This window comes from Euphorbia lathyris, chromosome 1 (assembly GCF_963576675.1).
Source record: "Euphorbia lathyris chromosome 1, ddEupLath1.1, whole genome shotgun sequence".
Taxonomy (NCBI): domain Eukaryota; kingdom Viridiplantae; phylum Streptophyta; class Magnoliopsida; order Malpighiales; family Euphorbiaceae; genus Euphorbia; species Euphorbia lathyris.
Window position 1 is genome coordinate 18263158 of NC_088910.1, and position 16581 is coordinate 18279738.

General features: G+C 33.9%; 1 protein-coding gene across 2 annotated transcripts; it reads right to left on the bottom strand.

Annotated features, from left to right (window-relative positions):
• Positions 1-2610: 2610 nt before the first annotated feature.
• LOC136223495 (DDT domain-containing protein PTM) lies at positions 2611-11495 on the bottom strand. 2 transcript variants are annotated; one of them, XR_010685988.1, is made up of 11 exons: positions 9397-11495; positions 8687-9301; positions 7963-8123; positions 7133-7785; positions 6180-6465; positions 5950-6074; positions 5087-5547; positions 4653-4681; positions 3851-4465; positions 3049-3596; positions 2611-2972 (listed from the first exon to the last, which is right to left on the bottom strand). XR_010685988.1 is itself a non-coding variant. In XM_066011525.1 (10 exons), exons 1-10 carry the CDS (start codon positions 11274-11276, stop codon positions 3181-3183), a joined length of 5241 nt encoding a protein of 1746 aa, XP_065867597.1. In that variant the 5' UTR covers positions 11277-11495; the 3' UTR covers positions 2611-3180. The 2 variants fall into 2 exon arrangements, 1 of the variants encoding a protein (XP_065867597.1); XM_066011525.1 differs by having other exon boundaries at positions 2611-3596.
• Between the last annotated feature and the right edge of the window lie 5086 nt (positions 11496-16581).

The following is a 16581-nucleotide window of genomic DNA, read 5'->3' on the forward strand; positions in this document are numbered from 1 at the left end:
TTAGATTAAACTGTTTCGGTTTCGCTTCTGATTCCGATTTTTTCCACTGCTGCATCTTTTCCTTATTCTCCGTATCAGCAAGAGTAGTTTTTGAAGACAACCCTTTTGGCCTGTTCTGATTCTTCAAAGTCTGTTGCTTTGTTGATCCTGTGGATGATGGAAGCTTGGATTGATCCACCGAAACCCTTTTCCCAGAATCTAAGTTTGGTGTATCAGAAAATAGGAAAGAGTAATCTCTAGCTTCCTTAATTCTTTCAACTTTTTCCTTCTTGTTCATGGAGTAGGATGGCTTTGAAGACAACTTTTCAAACAAAGTGTTGGTTTCTGTACTCAATCCCGCCGCCAAAATTGTGACCGATGGACCGAAGAATGAGCCGTAGTCATCATTGCGGACAGAAGTTACCTCGTTGCTATTCTCCAAACTGCGCTTCTTTCTGTAGGCTTCCTTGAGTTTCTCTCTTAACGCCAGATACTGCTGCTCAACCATTGCCATGGATGCTTTTAAGCTTTGAAGTTTCCAAAACTATCGAAAAAGGAAGAGTTTTTTGCTGCTGAAAATATAGAAAAAGGAAATTTTTTGCTGAAGTATCAGCTTAGGGTTTTCGAATATGTATATATAGGAGGAGGATAGTGTAATCGTTGTTGGATTTGAATTACTAATCCAATCTGTTTTTGGATTAGGGTTTTCTTGCGAGTAGGATTACCTAATTGAATTACAACTCTACATCTTCCTCGGCAATTTAGGATTACTTCGATTACATGTGTTTCCAAATTTGCAATTAAGGACTAGATTTTGTGAAAAATTATAATTAGTAGACAAATAATAATAAAAAAATTTTATTTATATATTCCTATTAGTTGTAAGGAGAATTTTGATTGTGTGTGGGTATACCGGTTAGATTTATATATTTCTATTAGCTATAAGGTATTGATATAGTTATTATTTATGAATTTTTTTTTTTTTTTTTGGTAGAAATTATTTATGAATGTTTTTAATTTAATATTATTTTGAATTGTCTAATTATTTAGATTTTTTTTTTTATCAATATTTATATAACATGATTATTAATAATATATTCATAATTACATAATTAAGCACCTCCAATGGTTGATACTCATCAATCACAAAGGATCCACCAATTATTTAAGCCAATCATAATGAATCTACCAATTAATTAAACCAATCATATTATTTAAAATATATATATATATATATATATATATATATATATATATATATATATATATATAATCAAAAACTCAATAAACATTAAATAGTTAATAATGGCTCAATATATTAAACTCATTCTAATGGGAGAGAGTTTAATAACGAAGTATAATGAGCGACAATATATTCATATTAATTATTTTTACGTGATAACAACAAATCTTTATAAATTTATTTTTTTGGTTACAATCTTTATAAATTTATTAAATACTAATTATCAAAAGTTAATACTAGTTCATAACTGTTTCAAAAAAAAAATACTAGTTCATAACTAACAGTTACTAACTAATTTTAAACAACTATTCAGTTAACAGACATGACCGCACCATTACATATTTTACTGTGTCATCACTATAAACGAAGTATTGTATATTCTCTCTCACTTCAATTAATAAAAAAGAAATAGTAATAAAGAAAAACCATCCTGAGAAATATTTTTATTTCATAATTACATGTCATCTTAATTTAATCTATTTAATTGTTTTTTATTTATCAAATATAAGTATACCCTAAGTTGAGTGATTTGTCTATGGTATTTCACCTATGCATGACTAATCATTATTTTTGGAAATAGATCAAATTAAGTTTAATGTACCCAATTAATAAGAGTAGGAGTCTTTTCCATCAAGTAATAAATCAAACCTTAATTTGTGTGCAAATTATTTTTATTAATTGATGGCTTAATACATCATTTCTCCTAATCTTGTTCAAAAAGCTTGATTGACCCTTTGTACTTTCAAAGTATTCCGATAGCACCCTAAACTTGCATAAAATCCTAAACTTGCATAAAATGTTCAGTTAGCTCTCTGAACTTGCGTAAAATGTAATCAATTAATTACTCGGATGTAAAAAAACTAAGTTAAATACGGAAAATATGTTACGCGTATCTTAGTTACTACATAATTTATAAAATAGATTAAAAATGAATTTCTTACGTGCTAAACTATAAAACTTTTCTTCTCTAATATTATAACTGCATACCACCGACCTTGATCATTTTACTTTTTTTTAAGATGCATGTAGCATATCTTTCGCATTTAACTTGGTTTTCTACAATCGAGTGATTAATTGATTACATTTTACACAAGTTCAGAAGGCTAACTAAACATTTCATGCAAATTCAAGAGGCTACCGAAACATTTTGAAAGTCCAGGGACCAATCAACTTTTTTGACAAGTTTCTGGGGCAAATGATGTATTAAGCCTTAATTGAGTTTTTTTTTTTTTTTTTTTGTAACTATTTACATTCAGAATAAAAACTAGCTAGAAAAAGAAGAATAGTTTGATCTCATTAACTATCTATAATTGTTTCTACTATTTGAAGTAAAACATCAAAAGAGAGCTACGTAAAAGACAACCAAACAAACATAGAGACCCCAAAGATAATTGACAAAAAAAATATCAATTTGGCTATTGTGATATGTTATCTACACAAGAGTATCTGATAACTACATTTTCAATTGAAAAGTCAATTCAATCTCAACTATGAATGTCAATTAATTCCTAGTGTTGTAAACTCTATAAAAGATGGCTTCACTTCTGGTTGTTCTTCAGCCCTCATAAACACTTCCATTCTTACCTCCATCAATGAACCTTGGCACATCAAAAATGGCAAAATCTCAGCACAACTTGTCAATGAATCATCAAAATCCCTCTTGCAAACAACGCCATTCCCAGCAGCAATCAAGTGACAGACCCATTCTCAGTTTCAAAATGAATCAACCGGGTGCATCTTTTTCGAGCCTCTGCCATGAATTTCAACAGCATTAGAAAAATTTACAGGTAAGTTAAACTATTACCCTCTGTAGTTTCTTGTTTCACCGATAATGAAGGTCTGCATCATCAATCTACACTTGCTTTTCTCTCATACAAGGATTGTGGATGCGACTTGATGGATTATCATCAAGGATGCGGGTTGCATCTCATCAACAGGAGACTTCAGGATGGGTGTATTCAAGTCATCCCTTGCACTATCGCGCCCGGATGGTCATTAGAAGTTGCAATAGCCTCGGCCTCTGACTCTATTGCGTTCTCCGGATTCAAATTATCAATAGAACCTTGAACTGCATTAGCAATCTCCATCTCGGTATCAGAAATATGCATGTTGTCCACTTCCAACCTTGACTCAGGCTGAAAGCTCTGATCTGAAACCGGAAGTGAAACTTGATGAACCTCATTTGCTAATGGTTCTGTGGAAATTTCGTTTCCAACGTCAGTTCCTACCTCAGGCCTTTGAGGTACATGGTTTTCAATCACAGATACAAGTGGGCACGCCGGAGGAGTACGGTCACGGCACAAATGGCATCTAAAACCAATCAGCATTTTGATGTTCTTTTCGTTAAGCCCAAAAGCATCTCCATGAAACCATTCTGCATTACAGTGATGAACTTGACTTCAGAAAATGTAATGAAAGTGTAAACAAAGGCCTAATCACACCAAATCGTACTTTAGAGGAGCATATTATTTTAATATATATATATATATATAAGGAGCCATATAACTTTCTAATTAAGCAATGTGGGATATCTAATAGAAAGGAAAGGCACTATCTTAATCAATTTGCAGTAGTCCAATTTATCTAAATAAAAAGGTAAATATCAAACAAAATAGCATTTTTAAGTACCTTGACACATCTCACACGAAATATAAGTCGAGGTAGACCTATATCCTGCTTCACAGCAAAGACCACATCTGGGTTGATCAAGGATGACACGCTCAGAAGGGGCAAGAAACCTTTTCCTCCTGAATTGAGTCACACGTGCATCATCTGGTTTCCTAGACAACAAAAGACCATTAAGCCAGTAACTGTAGTAAGCTTTTGTCCTCTTCTTGTGCCATGAAGTAACCTTTGTCTTCTTCTTCTTATATGTAGCTTTTTGGGGACTGGCCTTTTTGTTCTTTTTGGGTCGTCCAACCTTTTTATTTTGCAAAGGCTTGTATTTCACCTTCCTTGGTGATCGACGCAGAGGAACAACAACAGTAACTTTCTTACTCTTTCGTGATCTTAAGCTCCTCAATGTTTTTTTGCTGTTTTTAAGCTGCACTGCCCTAACTGAGGCCTGTTTTGAATTTTGAAGCTGACCTTTCTTGCTTTTGTTGTAAATTCTTTTACCATTATTTTCCACTGTTTTCGTGACTGTCTTTGCAGCTTTCCCACTTACACATCTATGGCATGTGTACGTACATTGACTAAGGACAGAACCAGCAGATTTCTTCACATGTCTCTTATGGAAGAACCCTGAAATTTGCATCATATTCACAATAAGTACTATCTTCACATAGCAAACAGAAAATAAAGCCAATCAGGTTTAAGTCTGATTAAATGGAATCCCACCAGAAAGACGAATAAGAAATCAATTCCAGCAGATAGCAAAGATATTCTGCCAGCACAAATAAAAGAAAAATCTAAGAGATCAACTGCTTACCCTTGCAATAATGACAGCAAACAGCATCCCTGCCAAGTGTTCAAACATCACAAAAGGAAATATGTTATCGATTAAAATAAACATTAGAAAAAAAATACAGTAAGACAGTAAAAAGTCCTAGAACCTGAGAAAACACATCTATTAACAAAATTGAACTTTCAATCATGACTCCACATGTTATGAAGCTTAGTTTCAAAATAAACTTGCTGTAGTATGGATATAATCATAATTCCACATATTATTATTAAGGGTTTATCCAGAAATGCAAATTTCTAATGTACTAAAAGTCGTGTGTATGTGTGCACCGTGCCAAAATATGCACACATAAAAACAACAATACTTCCTAACCTTAAGCAACAATAAAAATAAAACCTTCAAGAGCTAGAGAACAGCACAATTATTCAGTCAAACTAAAACACTGACACGTACGATACCTGATTGGAACGTCTTTGTGACAATGTCCACATTGATGGTACTCGGATCTTTCAGCTTTAGCAAAAAGATACTGAAAGCCTCTTTTCTTTGAGGGCTTCTTCATAACTACACTAGCATCAGAAAGTTTCTCGGAACTCATCTTACTAGATATGCGGGTAACCCTTCTCTCTTCAAAGCTCTTCAAGATATACAAAGGGACATAAGATTCATTCAACCAGTATTTCTTCCTCTCACTGGAAGATTCTTCAAGCACAGATCCATTCTTCAGAACAATCTGAGGAATACTTCTCCTCTTACCAAAATCAAGGAGATACTTTGTCTTATCTCCGTCAACAGACTTTCTGCGGATAACAACTTTCTTAAACAACCTGACAGATTTTTTGAATTCCTTGTCTACCACTGACAGTGGATTTGCTTTCACAATTTCATCCCATCTGATGTTTGAATCAAGCTCCCTAACCTGAAAATATCAGAATGGGGACATATGAAAATCTGATCATAAGGGAAGATAAAACAAGGTAAATAGAGCACAACTGTTCAGGTCTCAAAGTTCCTATAATGATACCCAACCAAATCTGCCCTAATGGCCAGAAGCATCTCAATTGTCAAAATATTGGTAGCAGTATGATAATCTGCAGAATTATGCAACTCTCAAGTATCTAATAGCTATGCAGCTTTGCTCCTGCAAAGCAACATCGCCAGAATAGCATTTACTTATGAATGTCCTTGATGTAAAATGATCAATGCCTCTAAAAACAACTGAATGTTCTCTCAGGTTTGATTTTTTTTTTTTCATTTTTCCGATCCACAAAAGGAGAATTAAACATAACAGCAGGAAAGGGCACGCAACAAGATGCCATACCTGCAAGGCAAGTTGTTCTGCAGTTGTTGATGATTCCACAGCTGCTCGCCAAGCAACGTACTTGCTCCTCTTTGCAAAGTCTGAATTCTCAGGGTACAACATGCCTGGTATCTTCATACATCCAGCTGCAGAAGTCAAACTTCAAACAAATTCAGAATAATTACTCAGTTGACTAAACCGCAAGCACTATACAACAAACCACTAAAGGAAAGAGAAGAAAGAATATAGACCTTGTCTGGCAGCCTTGGATACTAAGCCACGAGGTAAAACCTTCCAACTGAATAGCCGGCGGGAAATTCTACCACCCCTCCACCAAAGCATTCCCAATCCACTGACAGAAATTGTAGGACCAGAATCAAATTCAGAGTGCCTGACTCTTTTCTTACCAATTCCATTCTTTGAAGATGCACGTGATGAAGCCATTATAATATGACGACCTGAACCCATAGTGGTACCAGAATCCACATGCTTAAACCACTCAGCTGAAAGTGCAAGATGACGCACATTTGACTCTAACTGCAGCATACCATCACAATGTAAAATTAGTCCAACTTCAACAGAGAAAAAGGTTAAGAACCACTATACGGATTCATGCATTTTGAGAATTACTTGGTTATTCCAAATAAATGACCATTAGCAAAAAAGAGAAAGAAGATGAGAGAAAGAGGGAGTCTATATCAACAATTCCTGTGAATGACAATCTATACAAAGATTGTATAGAAGACAAAAAGAGAAAGGCAAGGAAACTAGCTGGCTAGCTTCAAGAAACTTAGGCTATTCGATGAGATACGGGGGGAAGTCATCAAGCTTGCTTTGCATATGTTCACAATTGGGTTTTTCAATGGCCTAACTGTTACAAATAGCTAAATGCACTATGCATCCTGTGCATAACCACATGTAAAAGCCCATTGTGCCCAACTGAAACCAATTTCAAACTGTATATTTATATGAAAGAAAAAGAAAAAAGCTGCTATTTGTAGCTAGCTCAAAGGCTGATATGTGGCCCCGTACTGTAGCTATTTCCCCCAAGCTACAAAGCTGCTATAGAAAGGCAGCTCAAAGAAAATTTTCAAATGAACTTAGATTTGTTGTGAGTTATCTGAAAAGGTTGAAAGGTTCAGAGTGTAAATGCTTTATGTCATCTTAAGTACGCGATGACCAACAAAGAAAAAAAGATTCTTACTGTGAGTAATAAATGTTTCACAGACTCAATATCAGAAGCCTTGAGAACACTCTCGCGCCAGAGACTGCTATAATGTGGATTCGACCAAGGACCCAGTAAAAGCCCCTGCAACCTCTTTTCAACCACAAGAATATGGCTCATAATATCTGCAAGATGACCTTTCTTGTTTCTCTCTGATTGAAGACTGACCACATCATTCTCAGACCCTTCATTCTCAGACCTTTCATGAACAAAACCCAAACTCATATTAAACAAGCAATCTGTGTCATCAGAAGAACCCCTGCAAGTGAAGCACCATCCACATTTTTCTTTCTGAACATCAACAATTTGCATCAGAGTATTTGCCCAATGAAACTTGGGACATATTTTTGACATGACCTTTATCTGAGATGAAAGCAATTCCTCTTCTGTTTTTACAGAGTTAACAATACTTTTGTCTGATGGCTTGCGCAACAACTCTTCTCCAATTAACGAGGCTATATGACCAAAACTGTAATAGTTTATGTAGCCAGTCCTTATCTGCACTTGGGGTGTCCCACCATCTGTTCCATTGAATTTAATGGAAAAAGCAGATCCTTCTTTTGGAAAATTTTGAATAGTTAAACTTGTCTGGGTTGTTTCAGCAGATCCTTCTGAACTTACACATGTTTGACCTGCGGTGTTTGAAACCTTAATATTAGTATGACCAGTATTTCCAGCAACTATGTTTTCTACTAGTTTTCTTCCATCAGCAATCTCATTATTGATTGTACATGTTTTTGAAGATGTCAGAAAATTTGGGAGCATGTAAACATTTAAGCTAATAGCGCAATTTGAAAGATCAACATTACCAATTGCACCATATAAACTAACAGGGATATCCCAATGCTTGAGTATTGCCTCCAATATACTGCTATAAACCATCTCTGAGGACCTCAGAACTTTAAGAACAGCATTTAGATCATCTCTGTGATAATAATTGAATGAAGATTCACTTTCACAAGAATCTGATCTGCAGAATAAAAAATATCAATGGGATGAAGAAATATGAGAGGCAATTCAATAAATTAACAAATATGCATATATAAATAAGTAGTATGACAAAATCTACGGAGCTTCACCAAACAAGGTATAAAGGCCGCCTTAAACTAAGGGGAAGCTAGAAACATGAACAATCATACCAACACACCGACATGCATAATCCAAAATATGTACATCAGCTTGGACATTGTATACTAATCGTAATCATTCACAAAAAGAAATTCAATCAATTCAAACTTCTTTTCCCATCAAAAGGTAAACAGACAAATTGACATCTTATTTCTCTAGCATAAATAATAAATCAGAAATCTCTTGGATTAGAGTTCTTTCAAGAACTAAATCTTTTGAGATAGTCACCCAGCAGGTAATCTGATAATAGCCAAGGTTTCAAGGATAAGATAATTGACTACATCTTCATTTGTAGTTTTTTAATGAATTCTACAAAATACTTAATTCAAAAGTACCAACAGCGACAATGACAATCAAATCATTGATCACGGTCAAATATGGAAACTATAAGTTGGACAAACTTACACCAATAAATAACCACAGCTGCCAAAATACATTCTCCCATATGGATCAACCCCCAAAACCTCTGCCCCTCGAATTGAGCTCCGATATTTCATAGAAGGCTTATTCCTGTCTATAGCACACTCAGGGCAAAACCAGTCACCCTCCGGCAAAGAATCATTGACAACACCCACACACTTTGAATGATAAGCTGCAGGACAACCATCGCAGCATATTAAGCTCCCATCCATCTTACAAAGACAGCATTCATCAATATTCCCATCTGCAGTGTCATCCACAGCCTCCTCAGTTAAGCCTGACCCACCTGGCACATCCATCCTGCTCCTCATTTTCCTCAATGCTCCGAGATTCATATTTCTATCGGAGTCCAGGTCTAATTCAGCTCCTGAAGACCTTCTGTTAAGTTCGGAAGTAATGGCTTCCACCTCCATCATACCGTCACAAAGACATCTCAGTATCTCAACCTTCACAGACACAGGCTGTTTATAGTAGTCATTTTTCAATAGTTCCAGGTTACTAAGATCGTATCCAGGTTTCAAATCTAAACCGTGGATTAGGAAGTACTCAACCATAAAAATAGGCCATGTCACCAAGTCCAAGAAACCCCAGTTTAGACTCCTACATCAACCAATTACAAATCATATAAAAGTTTTAGTACCGATAGACAAGAGTTCCAGAGAGGTATTGACAGGCACTGAGAAGCAAAAACATACCTCAAGCAATTAGAAGCAGATTCAACACCTTCATTTGAAAGAAACTCCAAATGCTTTCTCAAAGTTTGCAAAATGGAAACATGAATGAAATCAAATAATGAGCTAGGAAAGTCGCACCTCAGAGCTGCCACAAAATCCTCCAACTCAAAGGGACTTAAGAATAATATAGTACTAAATGACCTTAGACAAGAGTAAACAGAGAAAAGGTCAACTACTGATATCCCATCCAAATCCAAATTCTGCGAAGAAGTTGGCAGTTGCACTTTTGCAGGAAGAATCACAGGCTCAACAGGCCGTTCATGACATGATTTCAGAGGCTTCTCCTCGGTTAATGCACTAACTGAAGGAGACACTGTTAACTCATTAATTGCATCATTAACTGCACTTAATGATGTTATGGTTGAGATCTCAGTTCTAACTGAACCTCGTCGACTACTCCTCCTTAGCACTTTCATTTCTTGTGTTGCATTCACACTGTCAGACAGTCTTCTTCTCTTTCTATTATTTCCAATAATTTCTTTATGTGCACTTCCCTCATCACCTTGCTTCCTATCTTCCTCGACAACATGGGCATTTTCAATGACTGTTGTGTCTGGTGTGGAATTCAAGGTGTTCACATGGTTTCCCCTTCTCCGCCTGCTTGGATGAGCATTCACTTCATTATATGCACCTACATTTTGGATCCCACAAACTACAATTGTATCAATAAAGGGTGTTATTTTTGGTGTATTCAAATTATCCACATCACTTAGTCTCCTCCTCCCCCTCCTCCGTCCACCACTCCCTTCCTTAAAAGGGCTTCTTAAATGATCTTGGTTCCCATCAATTACCTCGGGAGAATCCTCCTTGATAGGTGTAACACTCTGCACTTCCACAGAACCAAAAGTCCTGAGGTTTTCACAAAAAACAATATTCTTTTTCAAGATCCCTTTAGCAAACTCTAAACATGAATCATTAGTTACAGGAACTTCTTGCAGTGTCCCATTTCCAATATCAACTTCATTATGATTTCCCTCCAAAGCCCCAGAAGTGTCCACCATTTTTTCCGTTGTTTCTTTAACCATTTCAAGGGATGTACTCTGCCTGGCATCTGCTCTACACTCACCATCTACGCCATCCTTCATTTCCTCATCAATACCCAAATTTAAATCAAAACCGCATTTCATTGTTTGACCTTCTATGTTACTTCTAGGCTCAGTCGAATTATCATCCCCACCACCATTCACATCCAAATTCAAGTCGATACACTCTCTCTTCTTCAAATTTCCGTTTTCATCAGCACCCATACCATTCTCCTCATTCAAATCAAGCCCTTCATTCAAATTGAAGTTGAACCCAGAATTCAAATCAAGTGTATCATTTCTACTCAAATTCCCATTAGCAGTTGGTCTTGTATTCTCCTCTACTCCACTCACTTTCTCAAGAGCTTCGTTTAAATCAACAGTCACAATCCCCGTATTCCCACTAGCACGCTCACCTTCCCACAAATCCCCACTTAACCCATCATTCAAATCAACCTTTTTACTCACATCGAAATTACCATTAGCCTCAACAATTTGTCCCCCTAGGGTTTCTGCAACTATCTGATTATAAGAATTCGAATTACCTGACTCTCCTCCAACTCCTCGGTCTTCCAGCTTCCTCGGCTCAAAACGACGGCGTTTCTTTGGCTTGCGTCCAGGTCGAAGCTTGAGGTCAGCCGGCTGAACTTCCTTCCCCTCCAGCAAACAAGTGACTTCCGCAAATCCAAGCTCCTCGGAGTTTCCGCCCTCGTAGACGATCTCAAATAAATCAGAGGATGCGTCGTAGGATTTCACGACTCCACAACAAACACCATGGCCGGTGAAGTCCTTCTTCAGTGATTTGCCCAAAAACTCCATCTTTGCCCTTACACTTTGATCTCAGCCGAAAATGTCAAAAGAAGGAAAGGAATCAAACTTGAAAAAATTGAAGGTAAGAAACGCTGTTCGCGTTTTCTTCTATCAGTCTCTTCTTTTCCTTTCCTTTCCTCTCTCTTGGAGTAGAGAGAGAAAAAAAACCCTTCTCTCTCTAGAAATGCTTATAACGTGCAGAAAGAGAAGAGGGAGAGAGAGAAAAGGACATGAAATTTACGACTTTCGAAGAAGAAGAAGAAAAAGGGTCCAAAATGGTGGGCAATTTCGAGTTTTCACTAAATTTCAAAGAGGTTTCTTTCTTTCTAATTAAATTTTATTTCTTTAAAGAAAAAATAAATGAACAAAGTTGGTCAAAAACATTGGAAATGATTTTGTAACTGCTAAATTCACGGATTTTTATATTACAACTTCCGGGGTAAATGGTTGGTTCACCTAAATCAAAACTGTAATTTATTTATTTTGTTTAATGGCCGAATACACAAATAACCTCTGAACTTGTTCAAATATTGTAACTACGCTCCTCAATTTTCAATTGTAACAACTTACTTTCTAAAATTTGTCCAATTGTAAAACATAACCCTAAATTGGGAATTTTTTTACCCCGTATTTGAAGCAGCCGTAAAAAAGTTTCTCCGGATTCGTATCACGCTAAAGATCTGATTATCATGCTCCACGAGCATTGCAGATTTTGTATTTCACGTGTTTCTTCAATTGTAGTCCATATCAGCAATTTGGGGTTGTGTTTTACAATTGGACAAGTTTAAGGGGTAAGTTGTTACAATTGGACAAGTTTGAAGGGTAAGTTGTTACAATTAAAAGTTGAAGGGGGCAGTTGCAACATTTGGACAAGTTTAGAGGGTTATTTATGTATTAAGCCTTGTTTAATTTAATATTTTTATAAAGATTAAATTTTTATAATCTTACAAATTTATGACAAAAATATATTCATTTATTATCACTACCCTAAGATTAGTAAAAAAAGTAAGAGAATCGGATACAATTGATTTGTGATGTAAAAAAATAAAGTAATGTAATTAATTTTTGAACGTTAATTTGACCGTTAATCTTAACGTTAATATCTCCTTCAAATTAATGTCGACTTAGTCTTTTAACAGAAAAGATGCATAAAAAAGGTAAGTTAACCTTAAAATATTTATGAGGTTACATATTAAAAAATAAAAATTCTAATATAAACTTATTTATCTATAGTTATGTTATATGTGAAAATAAAATCAAATTTTATTTTATTTTCTTATTGGTTTTAATTAATATTTATATTAATCAGATTCTAAATCCTATATTTATATTAATCATGTTTATTTATTTTTCTTATTAGTTTTAATTAAATATTTGTGTTGGTTGGATTCTAAATCCAACATTTCATAATAATTATATTTAATTGGATTTTTTTTTTTTTACTTATCGGTTTCAATTTAAACATTTATGATAACTGGATTTCAAATCCAATTGATATCTGCACACAATGGTTACTTTATTTTTTACAAAGTAACTATTACTTTGTTTTTTCAATCATTGGATGATGACTTTGTTCACCATTGGAATAATTTTCTATCCCATACAAAATAATCATAGTTTGCACCTTGACATAAATAGTCATATTTAATTTTTTATTATTTTGAATTCAAAATTCAAAACAGGATTATCATAATAGATCCATTAAGATTTAATGAATATAGATAATGTTTGTTTGTCTTAATTCGTTCTTTGTGTGTGACCTTGTAGGCAATGTTGTAAAAGATACTAGACGCTAGTCGGACAGACAGGATCTTTGGGGATTAATCGGAGTAAAAAGGGAAATAAGAAATAACCCCATGCTTGATGTGGGGGCAACTTTGTTTGTTTCGAGGGTGCTCCTAGAAAATATTTAGCTTAAAAGACTAGGTTCTTCTATGCTAATCTTTTTTTTTATGGATTTTGTTACATGAAATATGTGCGAAGTGACTAATAAGTCTACCTACTTCCGTATTAGTAACAATGTCAAAATATCACAATTCACAATCTAAGATAACCTTGATAATGATTTATTTTGTTTAATTTAATATTTTTATAAATATTAAAATTTTATAATCTTACAAATTTATTACAAAAATATATTATTTACTATTCATTTATTATCACTGCCCTAAAATGAGTAAAAAGGGTAAGAGAGTCAGATACAATTGATTTGTGATCTAAACAATAAAGTAATGTAATTAATTTTTAAACGTTAATTTGACCGTTAATCTTAACATTAATATCTCCTTCAAACTAATGTCGGGTGTTAACGTCTTAGTCTTTAGATGAAAAATTCTTCTATTCTTTTTAATAGGAAAGATGCATAAGAAAGTTAAGTTAATCTTATATAACCTTAAAATATTTTTGAGGTTACATATTAAAAAATAAAAATTCTAACATAAACTTATTTATCTATATTTATGTTATAGGTGAAAATAGTCGATCATTTCCAAGATCTAAAAATGGAAAACGGGACTAAAAATGCCAAAATTATCTGATTTTATTTTATTTTCTTATTGGTTTCAATTAAATATTTATGTTAATCGGATTTTAAACCCTATATTTATATTAATCACGTTTATTTGGATCTGGTTTATTTATTTTCTTATTAGTTTTAATTAAATATTTGTGTTAGTTGGATTCTAAATCCAACATTTCATAATAATCATATTTAATTGGATTTGATTTATTTTCTTTACTTATCGGTTTCAATTTAAACATTTATAACAATTGGATTCCAAATCAATTAACATAGTCATGTTTAATTTTTATTATTTTGAATTCCAAATTCAAACGATTATCGTAATAGATTCATTATAAGATGTAATGAATATAGACAATGTTTGTGTCTTAATTTGTTCTTTGTGTGTGACTTTATAGGTAGGGTCGGTCCTGACAATTTAAAGACACAAAATAAAGAATAGAGGTTCCTTTAATAATAAAAAATTTGTATGTAACAAAATCTTTCGAAAATCGGTTTAACCAACAAATTTTTTTCCATTCAAATCACTATTCTGCTATTACCAATAAATTTCAAAAATCAACAAATAACAAAATCGATTCAAAGAATTAGAAATTAAATAGTGATTATTTATTTTACAAATGACAAGAAAAGAAAAAAACAAATGAACAAATTTAGTATTGATTTTTTTCTTTTCTTATTTTTTCCTTTTATCAAACTGAATTTTCAGTTTTAGACTGGCTATATTGTTCAAAAAATCACATTAATTTTCATACATGACACAAATTACAATTTGATTCAAAAAATACAATCAAAACTAAAACTACAAAGAATAATATAATTAAAACTAAATCATATACTCAATATATGATTTGGAAAAAAAATTGTTCATCATCAATTTGTGCAAAATCACATTTTAGACTGAAATTTCATAGAGAATACAAATTACAATTTGATTTAAAAAATACAACTAAAACTAAAAGCAATAATATAATTAAAACTAAATCGAATACTCAATATATAATCTAGAAAAAAAATTGTGCATCAAAGTTCATCATCACTTTGTTTAAAATCACATTTTGAACTTAAATTTTCATGGAAGACACAAATTACAATTTTATTAAAAAAAAACAATCAAAACTAAAACTAAAAGCAATAATAAAATTAAAACTAAATCAAATAATCAATATATAATCTAGAAAAAAAACCTGAGTGTAGGAGCATGAAAGGAAAGGAATTTGTTTGAACGAATTGATGAAGCAGACAACTCGCGAATTCTGGTTGCTGGAAACGGAAAGGAAAAGTTGGAATAGAAGAAGGAGAAATTGTGGTTCTGGTTGGACGAGCAGGAGGAAGAGCAATCGTTTGGAAAGAATTAGGAGTCTAAAAGTCTACAATAAATTTACTAATTAAAGTCTAAATGTTGGGTAAGTCTTTTAATTTCTTTTATCAATGGGCTTTCAAAAATAATTAGGCCCTCCTATATATTTTATCACTCTCTATATTAAAAAAAATTAACCTCCATATATATATATATATATATATATATATATATATATATATATATAAGGCTACATTTTTTTTTTCCCTTCCAGCCCTGGACCCTAGGCCGGTGCATCCCGGGCCTAGGCCTAGGGCCGGCCCTGTTTATAGGCAATGTTGTAAAAGACGACAGACGCTAGTCGGATGGACATGGCTGTTGAAACACATTTCCACATGATTTTGATTTGACAAAATTATTTAAGTTAATCCATGATTAAGGGGCAATTAAATTTAAGTGTCTTGATTTAATTGTACTAATATGTTTGTTCAATGTTGAGTATAAGTATAAATGAAAACAGAAATAAAAAGTAAGACAGGACGAAGTCAGCATGAGAACACAACACAAGCTGAGTAGAGTGCAACTCGGCATAATAGAAAAAAAAGTCATCTTCAGAACAAATGCTTAAAGATAAAGCTGACCAAAGAAGCTGAGTGGAACGCAACTCAGTATCAAAGAAGAAAAGTCTTCCTCTAAACTAAAGCTTGTAGACGAAGCTGACCACGGAAGCTGAGTAAGAGTATAACTCAGAACAAAAGCAACGTCAATGAAGTCAAGCTGAGTATTCGTCAGGACAGCGCGATTGATCCGTTTGCTAAAAGACAAGATCCGACAACTATCTGCACCAATAATAGAAACCTTGGAATTACGCACATAGTCAATTTCGAGATGCATGGGTCAACTGTCCATTAGCTAAAAGACGAACTGGCACTAGAAGACGAACCTGTGGGAAGAATACAAGTCTGACGCCTGCTAATTTCAGACGATAAGATTGACCTGCAAATATGAAGCTGACCAGAACAATGACGCAAGAAAGAGCCGTTTGAATTCAACGGATAGATCCAGATTCAAATGATTGAGACTTCAGAATTCAACTATAAAAGGACAAGTTCATTCTTGGATCCTTTGCCGATTGCCGAAAAATACAAGAGAAAAAGAGCATACATACAAAGCACATTCAAACAAGAAAAAGATCTTACACCAAATTTATATTTATGTGTAAAAGCTAGATTGATTTTGTAATCATCTAAAGTGTTCTTTATCTAGAAAGAACAAGTTTGTATCAATTGTAAAAATTGAGAGAGTGGTGCTGAGTACTCGGTTTTAGTACTCAACGGTAGAGAAATCTAGGTGTTTGGTTATAGCACTTAGTAGGAGTTGAGTAGACGAATAGAGGAAGGTACTCTTGCATATTCAACTGCCTTGTAAACGGTTTGTGCTCTACCTTTAAAGAGCTCAGTATTGGATTGAAAAAGCCCGGAGGGACTCTGGGG

Bases quoted from the DNA above. Each gene is read 5' to 3' on its own strand.
- LOC136223495 (XM_066011525.1), bottom strand. From the start codon at position 11,276: ATGGAGTTTTTGGGCAAATCACTGAAGAAGGACTTCACCGGCCATGGT. The intron at 7,786-7,962 runs GTAATGTTGATC...CAAACACCGCAG, and splicing joins TAGTTTATATGGTGCAATTG to GTCAAACATGTGTAAGTTCA. The intron at 6,075-6,179 runs GTCTATATTCTT...TGACTTCTGCAG, and splicing joins ATCCAAGGCTGCCAGACAAG to CTGGATGTATGAAGATACCA.